We start from the raw sequence: 18,862 nt of genomic DNA, 5'->3' as shown, positions 1-18,862 counted from the left end.
TACATCCACTACCACAGTGAGGATTCTGTAAACAGACCAATGCTACATTTGAAAATGCAGAGGGGCTATTCGCTTTGGTTCAAAAATGAACACAAAACAATGAAGAGGCCAGTGGCATCCTGAAGATCAATAGACCTGCTATAGCGTCATTTTTTGATAGAACTGAATCACTTTCCTCAACCTGTATTTTTCCAAGTATTTTGAATCATACCTCCCATACCACTGAATTATAGCTATCCTGTCTGAAGCTCAGGGCAGACAGAACCCAGAACATCTTGAGGGACCCAGGTATTTTGGGGGAGGGGGTTGCGTATGTGTTTGGTTTTTATTCTATTTTTGTTGTATTTTATATGGTTTTTATTGTATTTTAATTAATATTTACTGCTGTTTTATTGTGAACCGCCCAGAGGCACTTTTTTGAGAGATGGGCGGTATCTAAATTTGAAATATAAATAAATAAATATAAATAAACTGCTTCAGTGGCGAGGTTGGGCAGATGGAAAAAGGAAAAAGAGGAAGAGATTCTCCTTCTAATTTGGAGAAAACAGTAGAGAGTAACATTCATGTATAAAGGCAAAACGTAGCCCTTCAGAAAATCCACAAGGTTCATCTTCTGACAGATATCACCTATTTAGCCAAAGCAGGTCTCTCATCCGACTCCAACAGCTATTTTATTCTGACCTAACAGTACAGAAGAGATGGGGGTGTCCATGGTACGGCCACATATTGCAATACAGAAGCCAGTGTGCAAAAAAGAAAGGCCACACACTTTATCCTCCCCTGGATATCGCAAGCTGGATTTAGTTACTTGCCCAGTTTTGTCCATGAATAATTCACTGGATTATTTTGACAATTCTCTAACCACACTTGAGCTTCCCACCCTCTGCTTCCTCTTGTATTACATGGAAGTGACAAACCATCTGTTTCTCTGAGCCCCCTCCTTGCCTAAAAGCCATTTAGATGTTACGACTTTCAAATGAGTCCATCTGGAAGAACTGTCCTGTAACCTTATTAGTGACAGTAGCAGGACCAAGTCACAAGAGACCTGCTGAGCTGTGGGTTCCTTCAACTAAACATCTATTTAAAAGGGACTCATTCTGCTGGGGGTGTACTGTTAGCTTCCTCCCTTCTTGCTGAAACACCCTCCCTGCATTCAGTGAGCATATATCAAGGAGAGGGTCCTCCACTTGATTTGGGGAGCAGGGCAATTTTCATTAGTAACTGTAAAACAATGCAGATCTGCTCTTCTGGCTGGAGCCCACATTGATAGGATTCAGAGGTGCAGCAACATATTTGCTGAGCACTAAAGCTGTAGTTCTGAACTCATGGAGGTGGGAGCCTGTGTACATAGGACTGTGCTATATAAAACTAAAAATGCAAACACTGCACACAGTGCAGTTAAATTACGTTATTATCCTTGGCAATAAAAAAAAAGGCTCAGGGATTCTAATTACAGTACTCATCCTATGCTACCCATCCATAGAAAAAAACACTAGAAATGAAACCCGAAATCTGAAAAATATGCCAGCACTACTGATGAATTCCAACAAAGAAAGATCACAGCTCAGCTCCAATGGCACGCAACTTGATTAGCTTTATCTCCCTTTTGACCCAACTGGTGGATAATTTAATTCAAGTGTTAACTTACAATAAGCTCATTAAAAACAACAGCACCCCAACAATAGCTGAGTAACCAAACACTGGCATACAGGATGGTGCATGATAAACCTTAATATCTCCAGGTGGGGCTGGAGGGAGGGAGAGAGGGAGGGAGGAGATCAAAAGAAAGAAAGATTTGGAAGGGTCAAAATAATCATTCAAAATAGTGAGCTAAACTGACCTGGTTTTAGACAACAGGTTTATGTAGTTTACTAAGCACTGTCATGTAATATCAAAAATCCTAATGCTTCATATACTTCTGCTCTGTGATTACTGTGCATGCCATCTCAAAAGGGGAATTGTACATTTCAAAAAGATACAGGAAATGGTACCCAGCATTTCCGAGAGGCTGGAACCCAGTCTCCTCGATGAAAGGCTAAGTCACTGGAAGACTGCTAGTTTGGAAAGATGACAGGCGCATTGATAAAATTAAGTTAGGGAGGGCGTGGAGAAAGAAGTGGGAAAGGGCCTTTCACCACCCTTTGTGGTATCAAGACTTTGAACTGCTCAAGCAAATTGTCCGGTTAGGGAAGGATGTTCAATGCATTCATGAAGGAGTTATCCTTTGAACCCAGTGAGGCTCATTTCCGACACGGAGGGGGTTGCGTTGCTAACCTCTTAAAAAGCTCCAGCCTCCCAACAGAACGGTCTTTCAACCAGAGACATATTTTGAGCAAAAGGAACAACAACAGGATTAGGGGTCGCCTGTATTCAAAGAGCAAGCCATCCATTATCGCTTTTAACACAGTTCCATTCACTTTAGTTGCTACACACCCAGGCTACCTATCAGCTTTGTCTTGAAGACATTAGCTAAACACGCCTCTGGTGGGGCCACTTGTGAGCTTCGAATACTCTGAAACCCAAAACCTTTCTGAGCTGTTTTTAATAGCGGTCCCGGACAGTGATATTTAAAAAGCAGAGAGGTTTTTCTTTAGAAGGAAAAAGGATCTCTTTTTTTCTCTTCCTCTCTCTCTTTCATTTCCTCAAATAATAATAATTATTTTTTTAAGTTATGCTACTGGTCAGTGTAAGCAAAAGAAAACAGAAAAGAGTCTTGGGGCATCTTTAAAATTGAACAGATTTATCGTGGCATATAAATTTGCATGGATGAGAATTTATGCCACAATAAATCTGGCAGTTTTTGGGAAGAGTGCCCCAAGACTCTTGAAAGAGGAAGACAGGCAGAATGAATTCCTCTAAAATTATTAAATGGTATTTCTAGGTAGATCGTGGAGACCAAAGTTCGTTACCCCTGTTTTTAACGAGTGGATGCACACAATTGACTACAGCACAAAACACTAAGATAAGCTTGCCCTGTCCTTATTTGCTAGGGCCAACTCCTGATAAAGGATTGACCCTCTTTTTAATGTTGTCATTGTGGTTGTTGCATTTTGCCTTCTGGGGGAGCCTGGTTCAAATCAGCAGCATGGCATCTTAAAGCTGTCACCTTTTCAGACAAAGCTCACGCCCCAGTATGGATTGGCACTCGCTTGGCTTCTTACACATGGCTATAATCCTGCACACATGAACACTGAGACTCCATGCTCTGTACATGTCTGCCTCTTTGCCCACTCCAACGGCCACAATATCACTGTAGCTGTCGTGGTATGTGGGAAACACCTTGGGAGACTGGGCCCAGAGACGCTGCCTAGGGAACGGTCAGATAAGAGGGAGCATAGCCCACAGCTGGATAGTGGGCGGGGCAAGAGGCTCAGAAGGGACCCTCCCTGGTTTCTTGGACTGTAGAGGAGATGGGGGGGGAGGACTGTACTTTCAGACTTGCAAGATTCTGTTAATGTAGCTTTACAATAAAGTAGAATTAGCTCATCTGGTTGTGATTCCTATCTGGCTTACCCCACGAGGCTGTCATCAAGTTTGCAAGTCTGAAAGTACAATTCTTCCTCCCCGCCCCCCCGTCTCCTTTACAGCCCAGAAAACTACAGAGGGTTCCTTCTGAGCCTCTTGCCCTGCCCACTATCCAGCTGCGGGCTAAGCTGTCTCTTATCTGACTGTTCCCTTGGCAGTGTCTCTTTGCCCAGTCTTCCAAGGTCTTTCCCACATACCGTTATGTCAGGTCCAAGATTTACCTTTAATGAAGAAAACCATCATCTCCTTGGCTTCTCCATGAATGAAAAGTGAGCCTAGTGCATCTGAGATGCTGCATGAGGCAGAAGAGGGGGAAGAAACTATGGGAAGGGGGGCTTGGTGTAAGAACCAAAATATGACAAGGCAAATCCTACTTTTATCTATGAAACATGAAAGTATATGGAGCAAAAGTTTTTTTTTTTTTTGACAGCTTAATGCAAACACTTCCAGTCCGTCGAAAGGAAATTATGGTCGGGTTAGCAAAGAGAACATTGAACCTTTTAGACACAGGCTGAAGTATTCTTAAGAGCTATGAGAATTAACTGTTCTGGGCGGCTGCTTGATCTTGATGGCCTAAAATGGTCCCTTCCAAATCTTTTATTCCAGGATCTTATCTTACATTCTCTGTCCAACAGTAAGGCTGAGGGAAGTTTGGGAGTTCTGGCTTCTGTTTTAGATCAAGTAAGGCTTACTGGACAAACTGTAGTTAATCTTAGCTATGAATATTGGAAACTACCCAACTTTAAAACCATATTTTATGAAGTTGGGCCATTTTCTCTAGCAATAGTTAAGATGTTTAGAGTTTGGACAGTATGATAAATTGGGACTAATCTGAAACAGCCCATTTTCTTCTCACAGTGCAACTGGAGGAGAAGGCCGGGGAGAAGGCATAAGACTAGCGATTACTACAGTGTTATCTCTTTTAGTATGATGTCCAAAATGCAGCCTTTATCTCATTGCATTGCTTTGAAAGGGCTCTGTCTACATCGGTAAGGTAAAGAAACTTGCCATTTCTGCGGGATGGCTTCTGTGCTGCAGTTGGAACGCAGGCCTGCGTCGCTACCTCCTCTGAATGGGAAGCTGCTCCTGGATGGCTTGCTTTCACTTTGTCTGCCCAGCTGACCCCAGAAGGAGTCAGACGATTAGAAGTAACTGTCGCAGGAGGTGCTCTAAAAGAAGAAAAGCCATTATCTCCGGCCATTAAAACCATCTGCCGCTTCCTATGCTGCTTTGCAGTCTTTGACTTCTGCTGACTACTCTTGGTCAGCTTGGTCGTCACCAAAAATCTCCACCAGAGCCAGCCCCGAGCACTCAACTGGATGATGAACAGAAATCAAAACAGGGCCACAGATCTGGAAGAGCCCTGAGATTTGCAGAGGTCCAAAATAATAATAATTGTAAGAGACAACACGACAACCCAATAATGGTACTTAGAAGCAAAAAATAAAATAAAAAGCAAAGTGTGAGGTGGAGAAGGAGAATAAACACTTGGGAGGAGGGAGATAGGTGTATGTCCAGAAGGAGCTTTTAACAGCCAAGAGCATGCACAGGCAACCTTTGGGCCACATATGGAGCCTCAAGTGCTCTCTATGTAGCCTGTGAAGCCTCACCTAGTTTTTCCCACCCCAGCTGATGAGCCAGCAGCTGACAGCAGAGAACAGGTTGCTATTTCCCTGCTGGTATTAGCAGCAAGGAAGCAAAACTTTCATCAGGACTGTAGGGCAGGTGTAAATATGAGGAGTTAAAGTCTCCAGCAACCTTGGCCAGTCTGTTGCCCTCTAGACATGCTGAGCTACAGCTGTTTGCTTGGCTGGTTGTAGCCCACCCACTGGGAGGGCAGCAGGTTTTTAGAACATCTCCATTTTCACCCTTGAAATAGTAAAAGCTGCTTAATTTGCATACCCGAAATTGAGACTTCTTCGGGCATTGGATGTCGCGCTGATTCTGTCGGTCGATGGGCTCGGAATAACATGGCGCCCTGGAGACATCTTCTTTACTTCCCATGCTAGTGAGGTTGGCCTGAAAATTATGTAGAATACTGAGCAGAAAAGACACCTTTCCTTCCCCTGCAATTAACATCACACCACTCCTGGATGTTGTAATGCACAGGTAAGCCATGTAGGCTCCACCATTAGTATGAAGCTGTCAGGTCTTTTTCATTTCTCTGATGACATTGCCAAGAGTTTTCTTCTTCCCACACCAAAGACAGCACTAAATATTTGAACTTGGGATCACAGCCTCTGCATCTGAGGCCACAAGTTGTCCAAAAAATAAAACTTCCTCTCTCAGCATGTCCTTAAGGTCTTTATATGGTCACTTTCTGAACAGGCCCTAAACAGTTTTCATTGTAAGCAGCAACAATTCATTTTTAGTTTTCCCTGTTTAACCACTCCTATTGGTAAATCCCTAATTTGCTTGTCCCTTGTGTTATAAATACCCTGTTTTCTAGCAGGATTGTGGCTTAACTACTTTCTGTATCATAGGTTTGGATATTTGGGGTAGGTGGTGGACTGTAAAGTGTATTTATCTTATAATGATGCTAACTATTCCTGCTTCCCCAACCCCAATCCTCAAAAAGGCAGTTCAGACACAACAAACATTTAACTTAATCCTTAAAATAATTCTGTATTTTGTTACAGCTTCATCTCCCCCAGTCAAGAACCCAGACACTGAGAAAAACAATGATTCCCTAGTAATCCGCAGACTGGTGAAATCAACTCAAAGCCCAGGTTGCAGAGAGATGCAACAACACAACAGTACAAACTTAAATAATTTGTTGAAGCAGCCCCAGCATCTAGGTTTACCACCATAACCTAATCCAAGCCAAATAAGCCATAATGCACCCTCTAGTTGTGGAAACGGTAGCTTTCCTTCTAATCAAATTCAGACAGAGTTTTCTATTCTGGTTTTGCTGTAAGCTACGTTTATAGCTATTGTAATTCGCTTGATTCAGATATTTGGACAAGCTACCGTTATTATGAACCAGTGAGGAATAAGAAAAGAGGAGAGAAAATATGCAGGTGTAAGGTCCACTGCTGATAGTAAGAGCACGGTTCGGCCATAAGTTGCCTGTATTTTATGTGCAATTACAATCCAAATTCATGCTGTGCTGAAAACGAGAGGGAGGGAGGGAGGGAGGGAGGGAGGGAGGGAGGGAGGGAGGGAAAGAAAGAAAGAAAGAAAGAAAGAAAGAAAGAAAGAAAGAAAGAAAGAAAGAAAGAAAGGAGAAAGATTCTTTCCCAATTACCTGCTTTGAGCATCAGCTTTCTCCAACTTCTCCTGCAACTGAATCCAATCTATTAAGGCTTTGAAATCTCGCACGTAGTTGTCTAACATCATCAACACCTCCTATGAAGAAAGTGTTTATCAAAAGAGGAGCCACCGAAAAGCAGCAACAAAATAAAACCACAAAGGAGTAACCCAGGGAAAAAATAACTACAGAAACAAATAATGCTTTAGAAGGCAGGGGCTGCAGCATGGGGATAGTTCCCTCTTTGCAAACCGGAGCAATACTCATCCAGTTCCTAGTATTTCAGAATAGTTCAAGCCAAACTAGGAGCACATGTCCTCAGCTGCTGGAAAAGTTGAGAGTCCCCTGGCCTGACTCATGTGGTGACCTCTGATTTGTAGAAAACCTTTTGCAATATTTTCAGTGCTTAAAGTAGGAAATAGGGAACATTTAAATCTTAGGGAGTTCATGGCCACAAGTTACAGCAATAATCCTCGCTTGCGGAAATTCTATATATTTTATTGTAAGCCGCCTAGAACCACGTAGGTGAGATGGGCAGCTATCTAAAACAAACGAATAAATAAGGCAATTTGAGACAACTGTATTTAAATGGTGCTTTTATGGATTTGAAAAGTTATTAGGGATTCACAGAGATGCGTCCGCCGAGAACTATTAACCATGATGCTAAAATGGAACTGTCATGTTCGCACGTGCTGGAATCCTAGAGCCAGAAGGCACCTTGGAGGTGCCCAGGGCAGGAAGCCGCAGACAAATAGCTGTCCCACCTTGGCTTGAAAATCTCCTGTGATGCAGCCCTCCCGACTTCAGAAGGCAGGCTGTTCCACTGTTTAATAGCTGTCACAGTCAGAAAATTCCTCTTTATTGTGAGTTTAGATTTCTCTATAAAGCTTCCACCACTGGTTCTTGTCCTGCCCGCAAGCATTACGGAGAATAAATCCGAACACCCCTTCCCTGCGGCAGCCCTTCAAGGATGGGAAGACTTCTACTGGGTCTCCCCTTAGCTTTCTCTTCTTTAGGCTAATCTTAGTTGCTTGGTTGAGTGCAGGACACGTTCTGCAGGCGAGGTCCTTGGAAGCTATGTTCATCCATCAAGGGGGGAAAAAAATGAAATGGGATGGCCTAATATTAAATGCAAGCAAAAGAAAATGGGCATCATTTATTTGGGCAAACAAAAGTAGCTGATCAAAGCCTTTGACGATATTAAAGAAGCAACATTTTCTTTTTTAAGGCAGGTGACCCCAAAAGGAGCTGCTCGTAGCCCCGAGCGTACAGCTAGGAAATGCGCTGCTTCAACTCCAACGATGCTCGGTCCGTATAACTGAGCGAGGAACTGTAAAAAGCAAGCTTTCTAGTCTCGGCCTAATAATTTGCTGTTTCATAGCACTGAGCTCATCTCAACAACATGCAATTATATTACCAGGACTGACAGCACATCAAAATTACAGTTAATGGCTTCAAGGAGCCTATTTCAGAGAAGGCTTATCCAAATGTATCAGCGCAGAGTGGGCAGCCGTAACTCGAGTCCTATGTGACAAATCAGACAAGGAGCTGGAGCTGCCCCCAAGTCACAGAGGCCCGTCTTTCTCCCCAAAGCTATGAAGGCCATTTTGTCGAGCAGGAGGCAGCGAAACAAAAGTGTCTCTCAAGCCCTCGTTGCAAGCATCCTGATAACACCATATAGATGTCCAGCTAAAATTACCAATTAGTTTACCAATTGGCTGCAATGGATTCGATTGGTTTGTAATTAACTCTCGTTACCGGCGCACCCCGCCGGATGGTTGGCGCCATCCCTTTGTCCTGATGATACACAATCCTCGTGCGCGGGGCTCTTGAGTCCTGCCCATCAATACAGCTCTCCTCTTTATCCACAGACGTGGCAGATATATCCTCTGGTGCTGAAGCAGTGGAAACCTGGACTGCTAGAGAAGGGTCTCTCTCTCTCTCCCTCTCTCTTCCTCCCCCACCCACCCACCCACCCACCCACAGAACCTTCAGGAGCCAACCTGCTTTGGCACTCTTGTCACCCTCTAGATAGTCCAGGACTCTCCAAGGTCAAGTACCTCCATATCACAATTCTTCGCGAGAAAGAAAGACAGAGGGTTGGGATTCAAAGAAAAAGCTGGAAATGATGCACTTCATTAGAAAGCTTTTTCCGCAATCCTATGCACGTTTACCCAAAAGGGAGTCTCCCTGGATTGAAGAGGAACCGCAAAAATAAAGAGCTGCCTTTGCTAAACTACTACAACGGTGAGACGGCACCAGATTTTCACAGTCCTTCTGCCCCTTCAGCAAAGGGTGAGGGAAGGTCGCGTCGAAGGCATCTCTTTATTTAATATGATAAAGACACAAGGCAAGTTGGATTCAGTTACAGCCTCTTGGTTTTGTTTCTTGGGGGTGGGGGGTGCTCAGTTGTTTTCTTCCTTTATAGACTTCCTCCGGAATCCTTTGTGGCTGGTTTTTATTACGTAAAAATGCACTTTTAAAAGGATCCTAAGAAAGAATACTGAAGGCACAAGAGGGAGTAATGGAGGGGAGGTGATGAGGCTTCCGGTGGCTTTTCTCTATAAAGCCTAAAAATCAATCTGTTACAGGCTTGTACTGAACGGAGAGATGGCAAGAAAATTACGGAGAGTGGGAGGGATAGAGGCAGGAAACGGATATCATGAACGCAAACAGTTTTGGGGGAGAATCCAGAAGAAATCTGTTCAGCAGCATCTGGAAAACTGTCTGAACTGCAGCTCCCAGCATTTGTCATTACTGGCTCAGGTTCCAGCAACCTCCGGAGGGCCACAGGTTCCCCACCTTGCCTGCTGAGCCAGTCTGGTGTAGCAGTGAAGGTTCTGGACTAGAAACCAGGAGAGGGTAAGTTACCCATCTCAGAGGGTTGCTGCTGTAAGGAAAACAGGAGGCAGGAGCATTCTGTATGCTGCTTTGAGTTCTACAAAATAAAGGCAGGGTATCAATCTAATAAATCAGCAAATACTGGCTGCCTCACTCATTACAACAATACATAATTAGAACGCTGGGAAATCTAAATGATATCATCGACACCCCCTTTTTTTTTTTTGCTTAGAGACGGGATGTTCATCCTTTGGATCACACACACACGTACGCACAACTATGGGAAGACAGCTAGGAAAACGCTTGAATAATTTAATCCTCTCCTCCAGCTCATTAAAGAGAGGTGACCCAAACACAATTATGGGAAAGGAAACTCCATGGAACACTTCTGGCTGAGCATTCAAGAGTCCTGCAACTGACTCTAAGGTGGGTTTTAAGGCTTGGTGAGAGCATCAACCGCTGGTGGCCCCTCCCTGCCCTCCTCCCCCAACCCTTGAACCTGCACGTTCAACCGCAAATGGTCACCAGAGCCCCATCCCATTCAGATACATGAAACACTGCCCTCTGAAACACTGCAATCGATAACCTGGTCCACTTTCTCAACACATGCATCCAGCTGGTCTTCCTTCAAGAACAAAATGCCAGTTCGCTCTTTCTTTAGCTTAATGCTAAGATAGGAAGTCAACGTTTATGTTGACTTCGGAAAAGATCGCTGCCTGCATGCGAAGAAATTATTTAAGAGCTACACAAATGTTGTAGAGATCAGCGCCTGTATCTAACGCTATTTTCCTGCCAGACGCTGCTTGACTAACCCAACCACATTTAAAAGCTGCAGAGCATTTTTATTAAAAACAATTCTTTAAAGTGAATTTGTATGCTTTTGTAGTGAGTTCCACTCGTACCATAGTTTTTAAAAATAAATCCGAGGAGCTAAGGTGTTATAGATTCTCACCAAATCACGCATCACGGTATGATTAACATTTTCGAAATGTATGTTTGTATTGCAGGAATTCTATATGGTTTAAAAAAAACCTAAATCTTGTAAACAAAGGAATTGTTGGATAATCATACTACTATCCCTTAACAGCCCTAACTCTTTTCAGAAACAAGGGTTTGTTTTCATGTTTATGTTTTAAAGAAGCCTTGGCTACATAATATTTCCTTCCCAGCATAACATGAGTGGAATGACTGGAATTCTGGATGAGGTCTTGGATCTGCAAAGATGTCGTACAAATAAAGTACTAATTCTTTCAGCCATAAATATTTAAAAAATCATAATCCAATTACAGAGCAAGGCATATCAGATCCAGTCTTTTTTTTTTTTTAAGAAAATCATTGGGGAAATTTCTTGAGTGAGAAGACAGTGGTCAGAGTTTCTTTCTTTTTTAATGTAAATTAAATTGCATTAAACCGACAGCCGGCTTGGAAGCCACAAGCCACTGTTTGGTTTCAAAATTCACTTAGGAGCCCGGTTTGTACACTAATCTTACAGCCGACTTGGCAGTCTTTTGTTTCAGTAGAAAACTAAATATTCATGACCTATTGAAAATTCTGTTTTATACACAGGAGTTTAGCTAACCGTTTCCAGAGCTGGGAGAAAAAACTCCAGCACAGTTAAAAGGGGAAAACTCCACGGAATCTATCATCAGTTTCTGAATTTTGACCACTTCTGACTTTTCCCAGTCTTATTTAGCAATTCGTAATGTTTCACTTACGATAATGCCACCGAAAGAATCAATCTATTGTTACCGAGAAGCCAAACGGCTTCCAGTGGAGTTGCAGAAAACTACAGCACAGCGACATGTCTGTTTTCCATCAAAAGTTAGATGAAGAGAGCTAACGTATGACTAGGTCCCACCCAGACTTTGTTTATCCCGGGCCATCAATCAAGCTCCCTTGCTTACCACCAGCAACTGACTGAGAAGAACGATTACTATCTCTGCAGAAAAGGAACAATGTCTAATTAAGACACTGAGCAGGAAGCCAAAGGAATGCGGATCCCAGCAGAATCTCAACAGTGCCTCCTACAGAGCCAATGGAATACTGAAGGATGGCAGCAGCGTCCTTGTAAATCAGTTACCACATCAAGGAGACCAAAGTCTGGCTTCATCTCACGACGGCGTGGAAAAACCATGCACGTGGGAGTCGTGAACTGCTTAAAGATTATTACATTGCTTTGGTTGGCATTTTTAATTCTGGTCTTTTCAGCTTGCTGGTTTTACTAGAACTTAACTGATACTGTTTTACGGTCATAATGAAATAGCACTATTCAAAAAGAACTAATAGTAATCAAGGAAGAAGGCACAATTGTGCCTACCTCTCCCCATTAAAAGGAAAGAAAAATATTTAATTGCAAAGGAGTGACTGATTCAGCCTGCTCTAGACTAGCCCAATGGCACATTAAGGACCACAGATTTAATCTCTGGCTGGAAACAGCACACTAAGCCAACATCAAATAAACCACATGGCAGCTTAGAGTTTTATATGATCTTGAGTGTTTTGACTTACTCAGTGTATCGTGACTAAGGAACTATGGCATTATATTGTGTGTAAACCCAGACAATGAAAGCTTAAAGTGCAATACAGGTAGTCCTCGTTTAGCGACTGTCTCATACAGTGACTGTTCACAGTTACAATGGTGATGAAAAAGTAACTTTGCAACCGATCCTTGCACTGACAACCTTCACAGGTCTGTAAAGCAAAGGAAAGCTGAAGTAAAACCATAAGCACAGTCACAGTTTCACTTAGCAACCACTTCGCTTAATGACCAAGTTGCTGTCCCAATTGTGGTCACTAAATGAGGACTACCTGTAAACCTGCTTGCTGATAAGTTACAGAGCAGCTAAATTACCATTTTTCTTTCCTTTAAATTTCTTATTTTTAATCAAACACGTGCCATGGAACTAAAGGGAGGTGGGGAAGGAAGTGGACACTCCATTGTATCATTGTAAAAATCTTGAAAAGCTTTCAATAAACATTTTTAAAAGCAGAAAAGAGTCCTGGGAGCATCCAAAGACCATCCATGATGATCAAACATCCATCCCCCTGCAGACCAGTCAGGAAAGCCTTACTTTGCATTCTACAACACTCTGATCCGATTCACAAGTGACGTAGATTTCATCCACTGCACGCCTTAGATTGTCGAAAAGGAAAGCCCAGTATCGTGCTCGGAGGTCGACTTTCCGTGGCTGTCTTGTCTTGGTGGGGCTTTTGTAGAAGGTCTTCTCCCCGGAGGCTGGTGTGATTTTGCAATCTGATGCTGTGCTCTGCAAAGGAGATTCAGAAAGCTCATGTGCACTAAACAAAGTTTCATTTCAACTATTTTTTAAAGGAAATCTCAATTGTTCAGGTTCACCCATGAGACTAAGCTATTAAGCATGATTTGGATAGGTTCACACACCATCTATATCAGTGTTTCTCAAACTTGGCCACTTTAAGACATATGGACTTCAACTCCCAGAATGGGGCAAGGGGTTGGACTAGATCAGTGTTTTTCAAACTTGGCCACTTTAAGATGTGTAGACTTCAACTCCCAGAATTCTCTAGCCAGCCATGCATGGGAGTTGAAGTCCACCTGTCTTAAAATGGCCAACTCTGAGAAACACTGATCTAAATCAAACAAACCACGTATCAAGGCTATCAGCTTGAGAGCTTTGTATCAGTACAAGTAGAGGTAGCAGTCAGGTAAACATTCCTAGGAGGAAAAAGTTCCCAGGTAGCCCTCCAAAACTAGCTTCCATTTAGTTCAGTGTTGTCCAAACTTGGCCACTTTAAGATGAGTGGACTTCAACTCCCAGAATTCCCCAGCCAGCACTGGGGAACAGTGCTGAACACTGATTTAGTTGTTCAATCAAAAGAGCTGTAACCCAACGGTAAGGAATCTTCACCTCTGGTGTAGGTACGTGGAAGCATCTATGAATATGTATTTTTGGCAACATGGTTTTGGGTTTTTTTGGAGGGTGGGGTTGGCAAGAAGTATCAAAAAGAAAAAAAAAACAGAAAAGAAAAGGAGAAGACGACATATGAATCCAGCTTGCAGAAGGTTCCTTTAAGGAAGTTCAGATTAATTTGTGACTTGCCAGCCTGCCCAGTTTTACCCTTTGCCAGTTTAATAGTTCCATGTGCTTTTAGTTAGTGGGCAGTCCCATAATAAGCAAGCCTGAACTAAATTCAAAAAAGAGTTATGAACTTGTCACGAAAAGCCGAAAGCAATAGGGAATATAGCTTAATCCCTGCTGGACCTTTGGATGGTCATTATTCATTATATAAACAGGAAAAAGAATGACTTACCGGTAAGAACCAACTTATCAGCTGCAAGTCAACACAGGGTTCTTTCAGAGTAAGCCTCTCTGTACTCAGTGGGACTTGCTTCCATGTAAACAGCACACGAGTGGCAATATTGGGATGATGGAAATATTACATATAGAGGGGCTTTTCCTCATTCTCCCTCTCCCCAAGGGCCTCTGTAATCTTTATATTCCATCAGTGACACAGTAATAAACTTCGCTCCACTTTGTGGAAATAAAAACTGGCTTTAAATGACTGATCTTTCAAAGCTTGGCATGATGGTGCAAAAATAAAGGGCTGTAGCTTAGTGGAAGAGCATTAACCTTACACGTCAAATATGCTCAGTTCCGCCTCCAGCAACACCACCGAAAACTGGAGAAGAACTTTGCCCCCAACTCTGGACAGCCAAGGGGTGTCAGTAATACTGATCCAAACAGACTTTGTGTATGGCTACTCTTGCTTTTTTTTTTTTTTTTTTTAGGGGGAGAGGAACCAGCTACAGGCAAAATGGAACATGCTTAAGAAGAGGCAAAAATTAAACCGCAAAAATCAAATTGTTGTGTTTCAAAACAGCACTAAACCTGGAAAACTCAGCATTTTCCAAGAGGTCTGTCTGTTATTTTGTGTTACACATTTTTTTTTCTGCTACATGTTCAGTCCCACCTCACCCTTCAAAACTCCCCAATTAGAGAGTGCAAACATTTCAATTCCAATTACCCCAAATTTGAAACGCCCTGTTTCAAGGGCAAAATGGGCTATTTCAAGCAAAATTTCAAGGCAGAACTGATCAAACACTTTGCTGTCATTTATAAGCAGAGCCTAATAAACCCAAGGAAGCTCAGGGGGAAAAAAATAAATATAATTTTACTTATTTTGGATTTTTTTTAATGATAACCAGCCATTAAATGTGGTAAAGACTATGGCTGGGCTCCTACAGCACGCTAAGCCACAAGCAAACCATAGTTCTAATAAGCCATTGTGCTATATGTTTTGTGAACTCTGATCCTGTCTTTTGTAGACCACAGCATGTTGAGTGAGTCCATCCGGTAAATGAGTTGATGGAACATGCTAAACCAGTTTGTTGACTAAACCACAATAAGTAGTTTGGGTTGGCACAATAAGCTTCACTGACCCTAATCCTAACCAAAAAAATCCCCTCATGGTTTAGCATGACATATGAACCCAGCTTCCTTGGATTAATCAACAGCCGTAATAAAACAATCACAATGCATGATCCCAGTCTATGTTTAAGCACGCCGGGTCTTATTCTGCCTAAGCGTACAAAGTTTTGTTTCATGAAACTGCTTTAAAATGGATTATTTAAGAGCTGGCTCTGTGCGTGTTCTTAACATATGGAAATTAATCTCTTCTCAGCTGGCCAGGCCTGCTGCTACAGTGATCGGCTGGTCCCCAGAGAGAAGGTGTTCAGTTTCCATTAGAGGTATTTGGTGATCATTTTACTGTGGTGAGCGTTCGCTTTGTATTTAATACTGTCCAATTATTGATGCTGAACAGTTGGGCATTTGTGTTACGGTGGCCGTTTTCACTCCCGAGGTGGTTCAAAAGGCCAGTATCAGTGGCTTCCTCTTCTCCAGAGAGTGAAAATGTACCCTCAGCACATGCGGATGTCCTTTGGAAGGACTTTTTTCTTTCCTTTTTGCCGACCGTCTAAAATCTACCCCCTTGTTCGCTGTACAGGCAATATAATGCTTTAGCAGTTTGACAAAAACAAGTAAAATGTGACTGAGGGGATTTATGGGACCATTTGCAGCTTTCTAGAAGTTAGCATAGTTTCAGAGGCTTGAATGTTAAACAAAATAAAATAACATATACCTGTTTGCTAATTTTGTGTGTTCCTTGGTTTAGCCTCTTTGATTTTCCTCCCACCTGCCACTTTGGTTTTCCTGTGAACAGATAAACTTTTGTTAATCCAGAGAATTCTATTTTTTAAGGACTCAGAGTGGAGATGGGTGGAGAAGATTGACTACGCCCTTATCCCTGCCAGGCTGTTCCCTGGGTTCACATACTTTCTTTTAACTGTGGCTTCTTGAACAGGCCACAGTGGCCTGACATACAGTACACAGAACATGAAGCCATAAATCACAGCTTAGAACTCATGGTTATCCTGCACTAAACCAAAACAATAACAACAAAAACCACCTGTGATGACTTAGCACGGTGTTTCTCAAGCTTGGCCACTTTAAGATGTGTGGACTTTAACTCCCAGAATTCCCCAGCCAGCATGACTGGCTGGGGAATTCTGGGAGTTGAAGTCCACACATCTTAAAGTGGCCAAGCTTGAGAAACACTGACTTAGCACAACATCAAACACGCACCGTCATCCTCTTTGTTCTCCAGCGGCATGCTCCATGCAATCAAGTTCCTTGCAGTGCGTCCCTCCTCCGCTACAATTTTCCTGACTTTGTCGTGACTATTAGAGCGTTGGAAAGAAGCCTGCAGAAGGGAACAAACATTTCAGATAATCCCATCCAGCTTCACCAAGGGACAGCCCGGCTTTTCTTAAACAGATATTCCCCCAAGGACAGAAGTTTGCACTCCCAGCTGGTTGCAGAACCCCTGGCACAAACTTTTGTCTCCAAAGGATATTATGCACTCTAGATCCAAGTCTTTATTTAGTTGGCTGAACGCCTTTATTTATGAGGTCTGTAGGCCGCCCCAATCCGTTATGACTCTGGGTGATTTACAGACTACAGCAATAAAGACATAGCGAAAACAGAGAATTGTATCATCAAAAGTGAAAAATCCAGGAAAAAAACAGTCAACAATCACCTAAAAAACCAGAACATCGTACAAGGCGTCCATCACCCCTCTGTCTCATAGGGCCTCGGGAGAGAGCCAGGTTTTAAGGACTCTTTTAAATAGGACCAGGGTCGGGGCCATTCAAACTTCAGGGGGAATGGTATTCGAGGGTGGGTGCCACGACAGAGCAGACCCATTTATTCCCTATCACTAACTAATGAAATCTCTTGAAGGCTAACAACAAAGAACGTGAAGTTAAAGCCGAAATTTGAGTCTGGGGCTAGCCCTGGGGTTAAATTACATGAAAGGGAGAAGGTTAGCGGCTTTAGAAAGACAAAGCCAACATGAGCATCCACAAAACTCTCTTTACAATGCTCTGAAAATGGGGCAGCAAAAGATTGGGAGAAGAGTTTTGCAAAGGGTGCAACTAATGAAAGAGTGTGAAGGGCCGGGTCGCTTCATTCTCAGAGGCTTGGAATCCAAAAGAGGAACCATGAAGGGGAACCGGAGGCTGATCACCGAAAATGACACCCTGACTCTACACTCAAGCAGACCTACAACCAGTTCATCGTGTCCTGGGATCACAACAGCAGAGGAATTACATCCACTCTTGGTCCCATTCATGACCAGACATAGCAGCTCGGAGACTCGGGTAGAGTTAACGTTGCTCCCGTCCAGAAGAGAAAGCATCTTGGATGAAGCACCCAGCCATTTTTACCTGTCAACAAATTGTGGTCAGGCTATCCTTGCTGGCTGGTGAACCCGAAGTGCAAGGGCTTCATAGCTAAAAGCCTCGGTCTCCCCATCATTAGGTTGAAAAGACCCAGATCTGCAAGTGACTGGCCTTTTTAAAAGATGTTTTCAAGAAAGGGTGGCAAATATAAACAGTGCGAGGTCCTGTGATTTGTAAAACTCTGGCAAAGAGCTGTGCCAGATTCTCAAAGATGCATTAAAACACTTGCAGCAGACCAATCTTCACCGGGGCAAATCCGGAACAGATCACCTCTTTTCATAGATGACAATTTTCAGATACCCATGGCAGTGCGTGTGTGCGCGCGCATGTGTGTGTGTGTCTGTCTTAAGGGAGAAAAAGGAAAACTTAAAAGCCTAGTTATCAGAGGCAATAATTCATATCCAGTGTTGACTGCAGAACAATATTATCTGAAGAGATGGCTGTAAGGGCATTCCCATCAAATCTCCCATTTTTATGTTTTGTGAGGAAATGGCAGTCACTGCTTTCCAAACTTGCTATTCTGCATTCTCACCCACAGCTTACTTGGTTCTAAGTTAAAACTCAGTGTATAGCATGCCATGGGAAACCATCTTTAGCACAAAGCATAAAGAAAAATATTTTTGCTGTACTAGCACTTAATTACTGCCTCCATCTGGAGAAAGCTGGATCCCTTTCACTGAAGTTGGGGAAACCAGGGTGTCCATGGGGGAGTGGGGCCAGAGAAAAACCTCAAATAACAGCCGGAACCACACAATCAAAGCCCCCGCCCTTTTTAAATTGACTGACCAAGACAAATCATTTTCAGCTTTTTGCCGTATCTCTTGCCAGGGCAACTGTTTCAGTACCATAGCTGCACCGGACCAAATTCTTCAAATTCTTTACTATGAGGTCAGTGTGGGAGCAAAGACAGGCCTTTACACGTGGCCCAACTCCAACCACAAAAAACATTAAGAGGCTGATATACTGTCAGAATGAATGACTTACCATCATGTTGTATTTGTCCTCTACATCAACAGATTCACTTATCACATTTTTGGCTGAACCCATGAAGTCGTCATAGCTGCGTAATACACAAAAGATGAACATTTTAAACACGGAAGTGGTGAAACAGCCCTACAGCATTTTCATTCCGGGGCATGGAGCGTCACAGAACATTTACACCAAAGGTGCAGAACCCCTCTGAAGCCTTGGCACAGCCCTTGAACCAGAAGTTGCCACTCTAACCTTTTAGTTGGGCCAATGGCAGGAGTTAGCAGCTGCATGGCAAGTAATGCAAATTATACTGAATTAGAAGAGGGTTAGGAACCTTTGGTGGATGCCATGCAGTGAATTCAATTATACTGCAATGGGCCAGGCTTTGCCTGTGAGCAGATAATTCCTTCAAACATCACCATACTAACACGATGTTACTTTTAGACTAGCATTATTAGGGACATGATGTTGATATTGTAGAGGCAAGCATATAT

The 18,862-nt window shown here is 42.9% G+C and overlaps 1 protein-coding gene across 1 annotated transcript in view; it reads right to left on the bottom strand.

The window, feature by feature from the left end:
- SCAPER (S-phase cyclin A associated protein in the ER) overlaps positions 1 to 18,862 on the bottom strand; it is a 98,988-nt gene that overhangs the window by 75,283 nt on the left and 4,843 nt on the right. Inside the window, exons 2-8 of the mRNA XM_088148389.1 lie at positions 18,381 to 18,456; positions 16,240 to 16,357; positions 15,737 to 15,807; positions 12,688 to 12,882; positions 6,773 to 6,873; positions 5,428 to 5,544; positions 4,511 to 4,694 (exon numbers count right to left, since the gene is read on the bottom strand). Of these exons, the coding sequence (XP_088004515.1) occupies positions 4,511 to 4,694; positions 5,428 to 5,544; positions 6,773 to 6,873; positions 12,688 to 12,882; positions 15,737 to 15,807; positions 16,240 to 16,357; positions 18,381 to 18,456 (862 nt within the window). The remainder of the gene's footprint in view (positions 1 to 4,510; positions 4,695 to 5,427; positions 5,545 to 6,772; positions 6,874 to 12,687; positions 12,883 to 15,736; positions 15,808 to 16,239; positions 16,358 to 18,380; positions 18,457 to 18,862) is intronic.

Source organism: Python bivittatus, unplaced genomic scaffold (assembly GCF_059951505.1).
Source record: "Python bivittatus isolate LINGU-HERP-01145 unplaced genomic scaffold, Pbiv_v1 ctg000530_np1212, whole genome shotgun sequence".
In the NCBI taxonomy this organism is placed as follows: Eukaryota; Metazoa; Chordata; class Lepidosauria; order Squamata; family Pythonidae; genus Python; species Python bivittatus.
The sequence above is the reverse complement of the archived record's forward strand: the minus strand, read 5'-3'. Positions and strand labels throughout refer to the sequence as shown.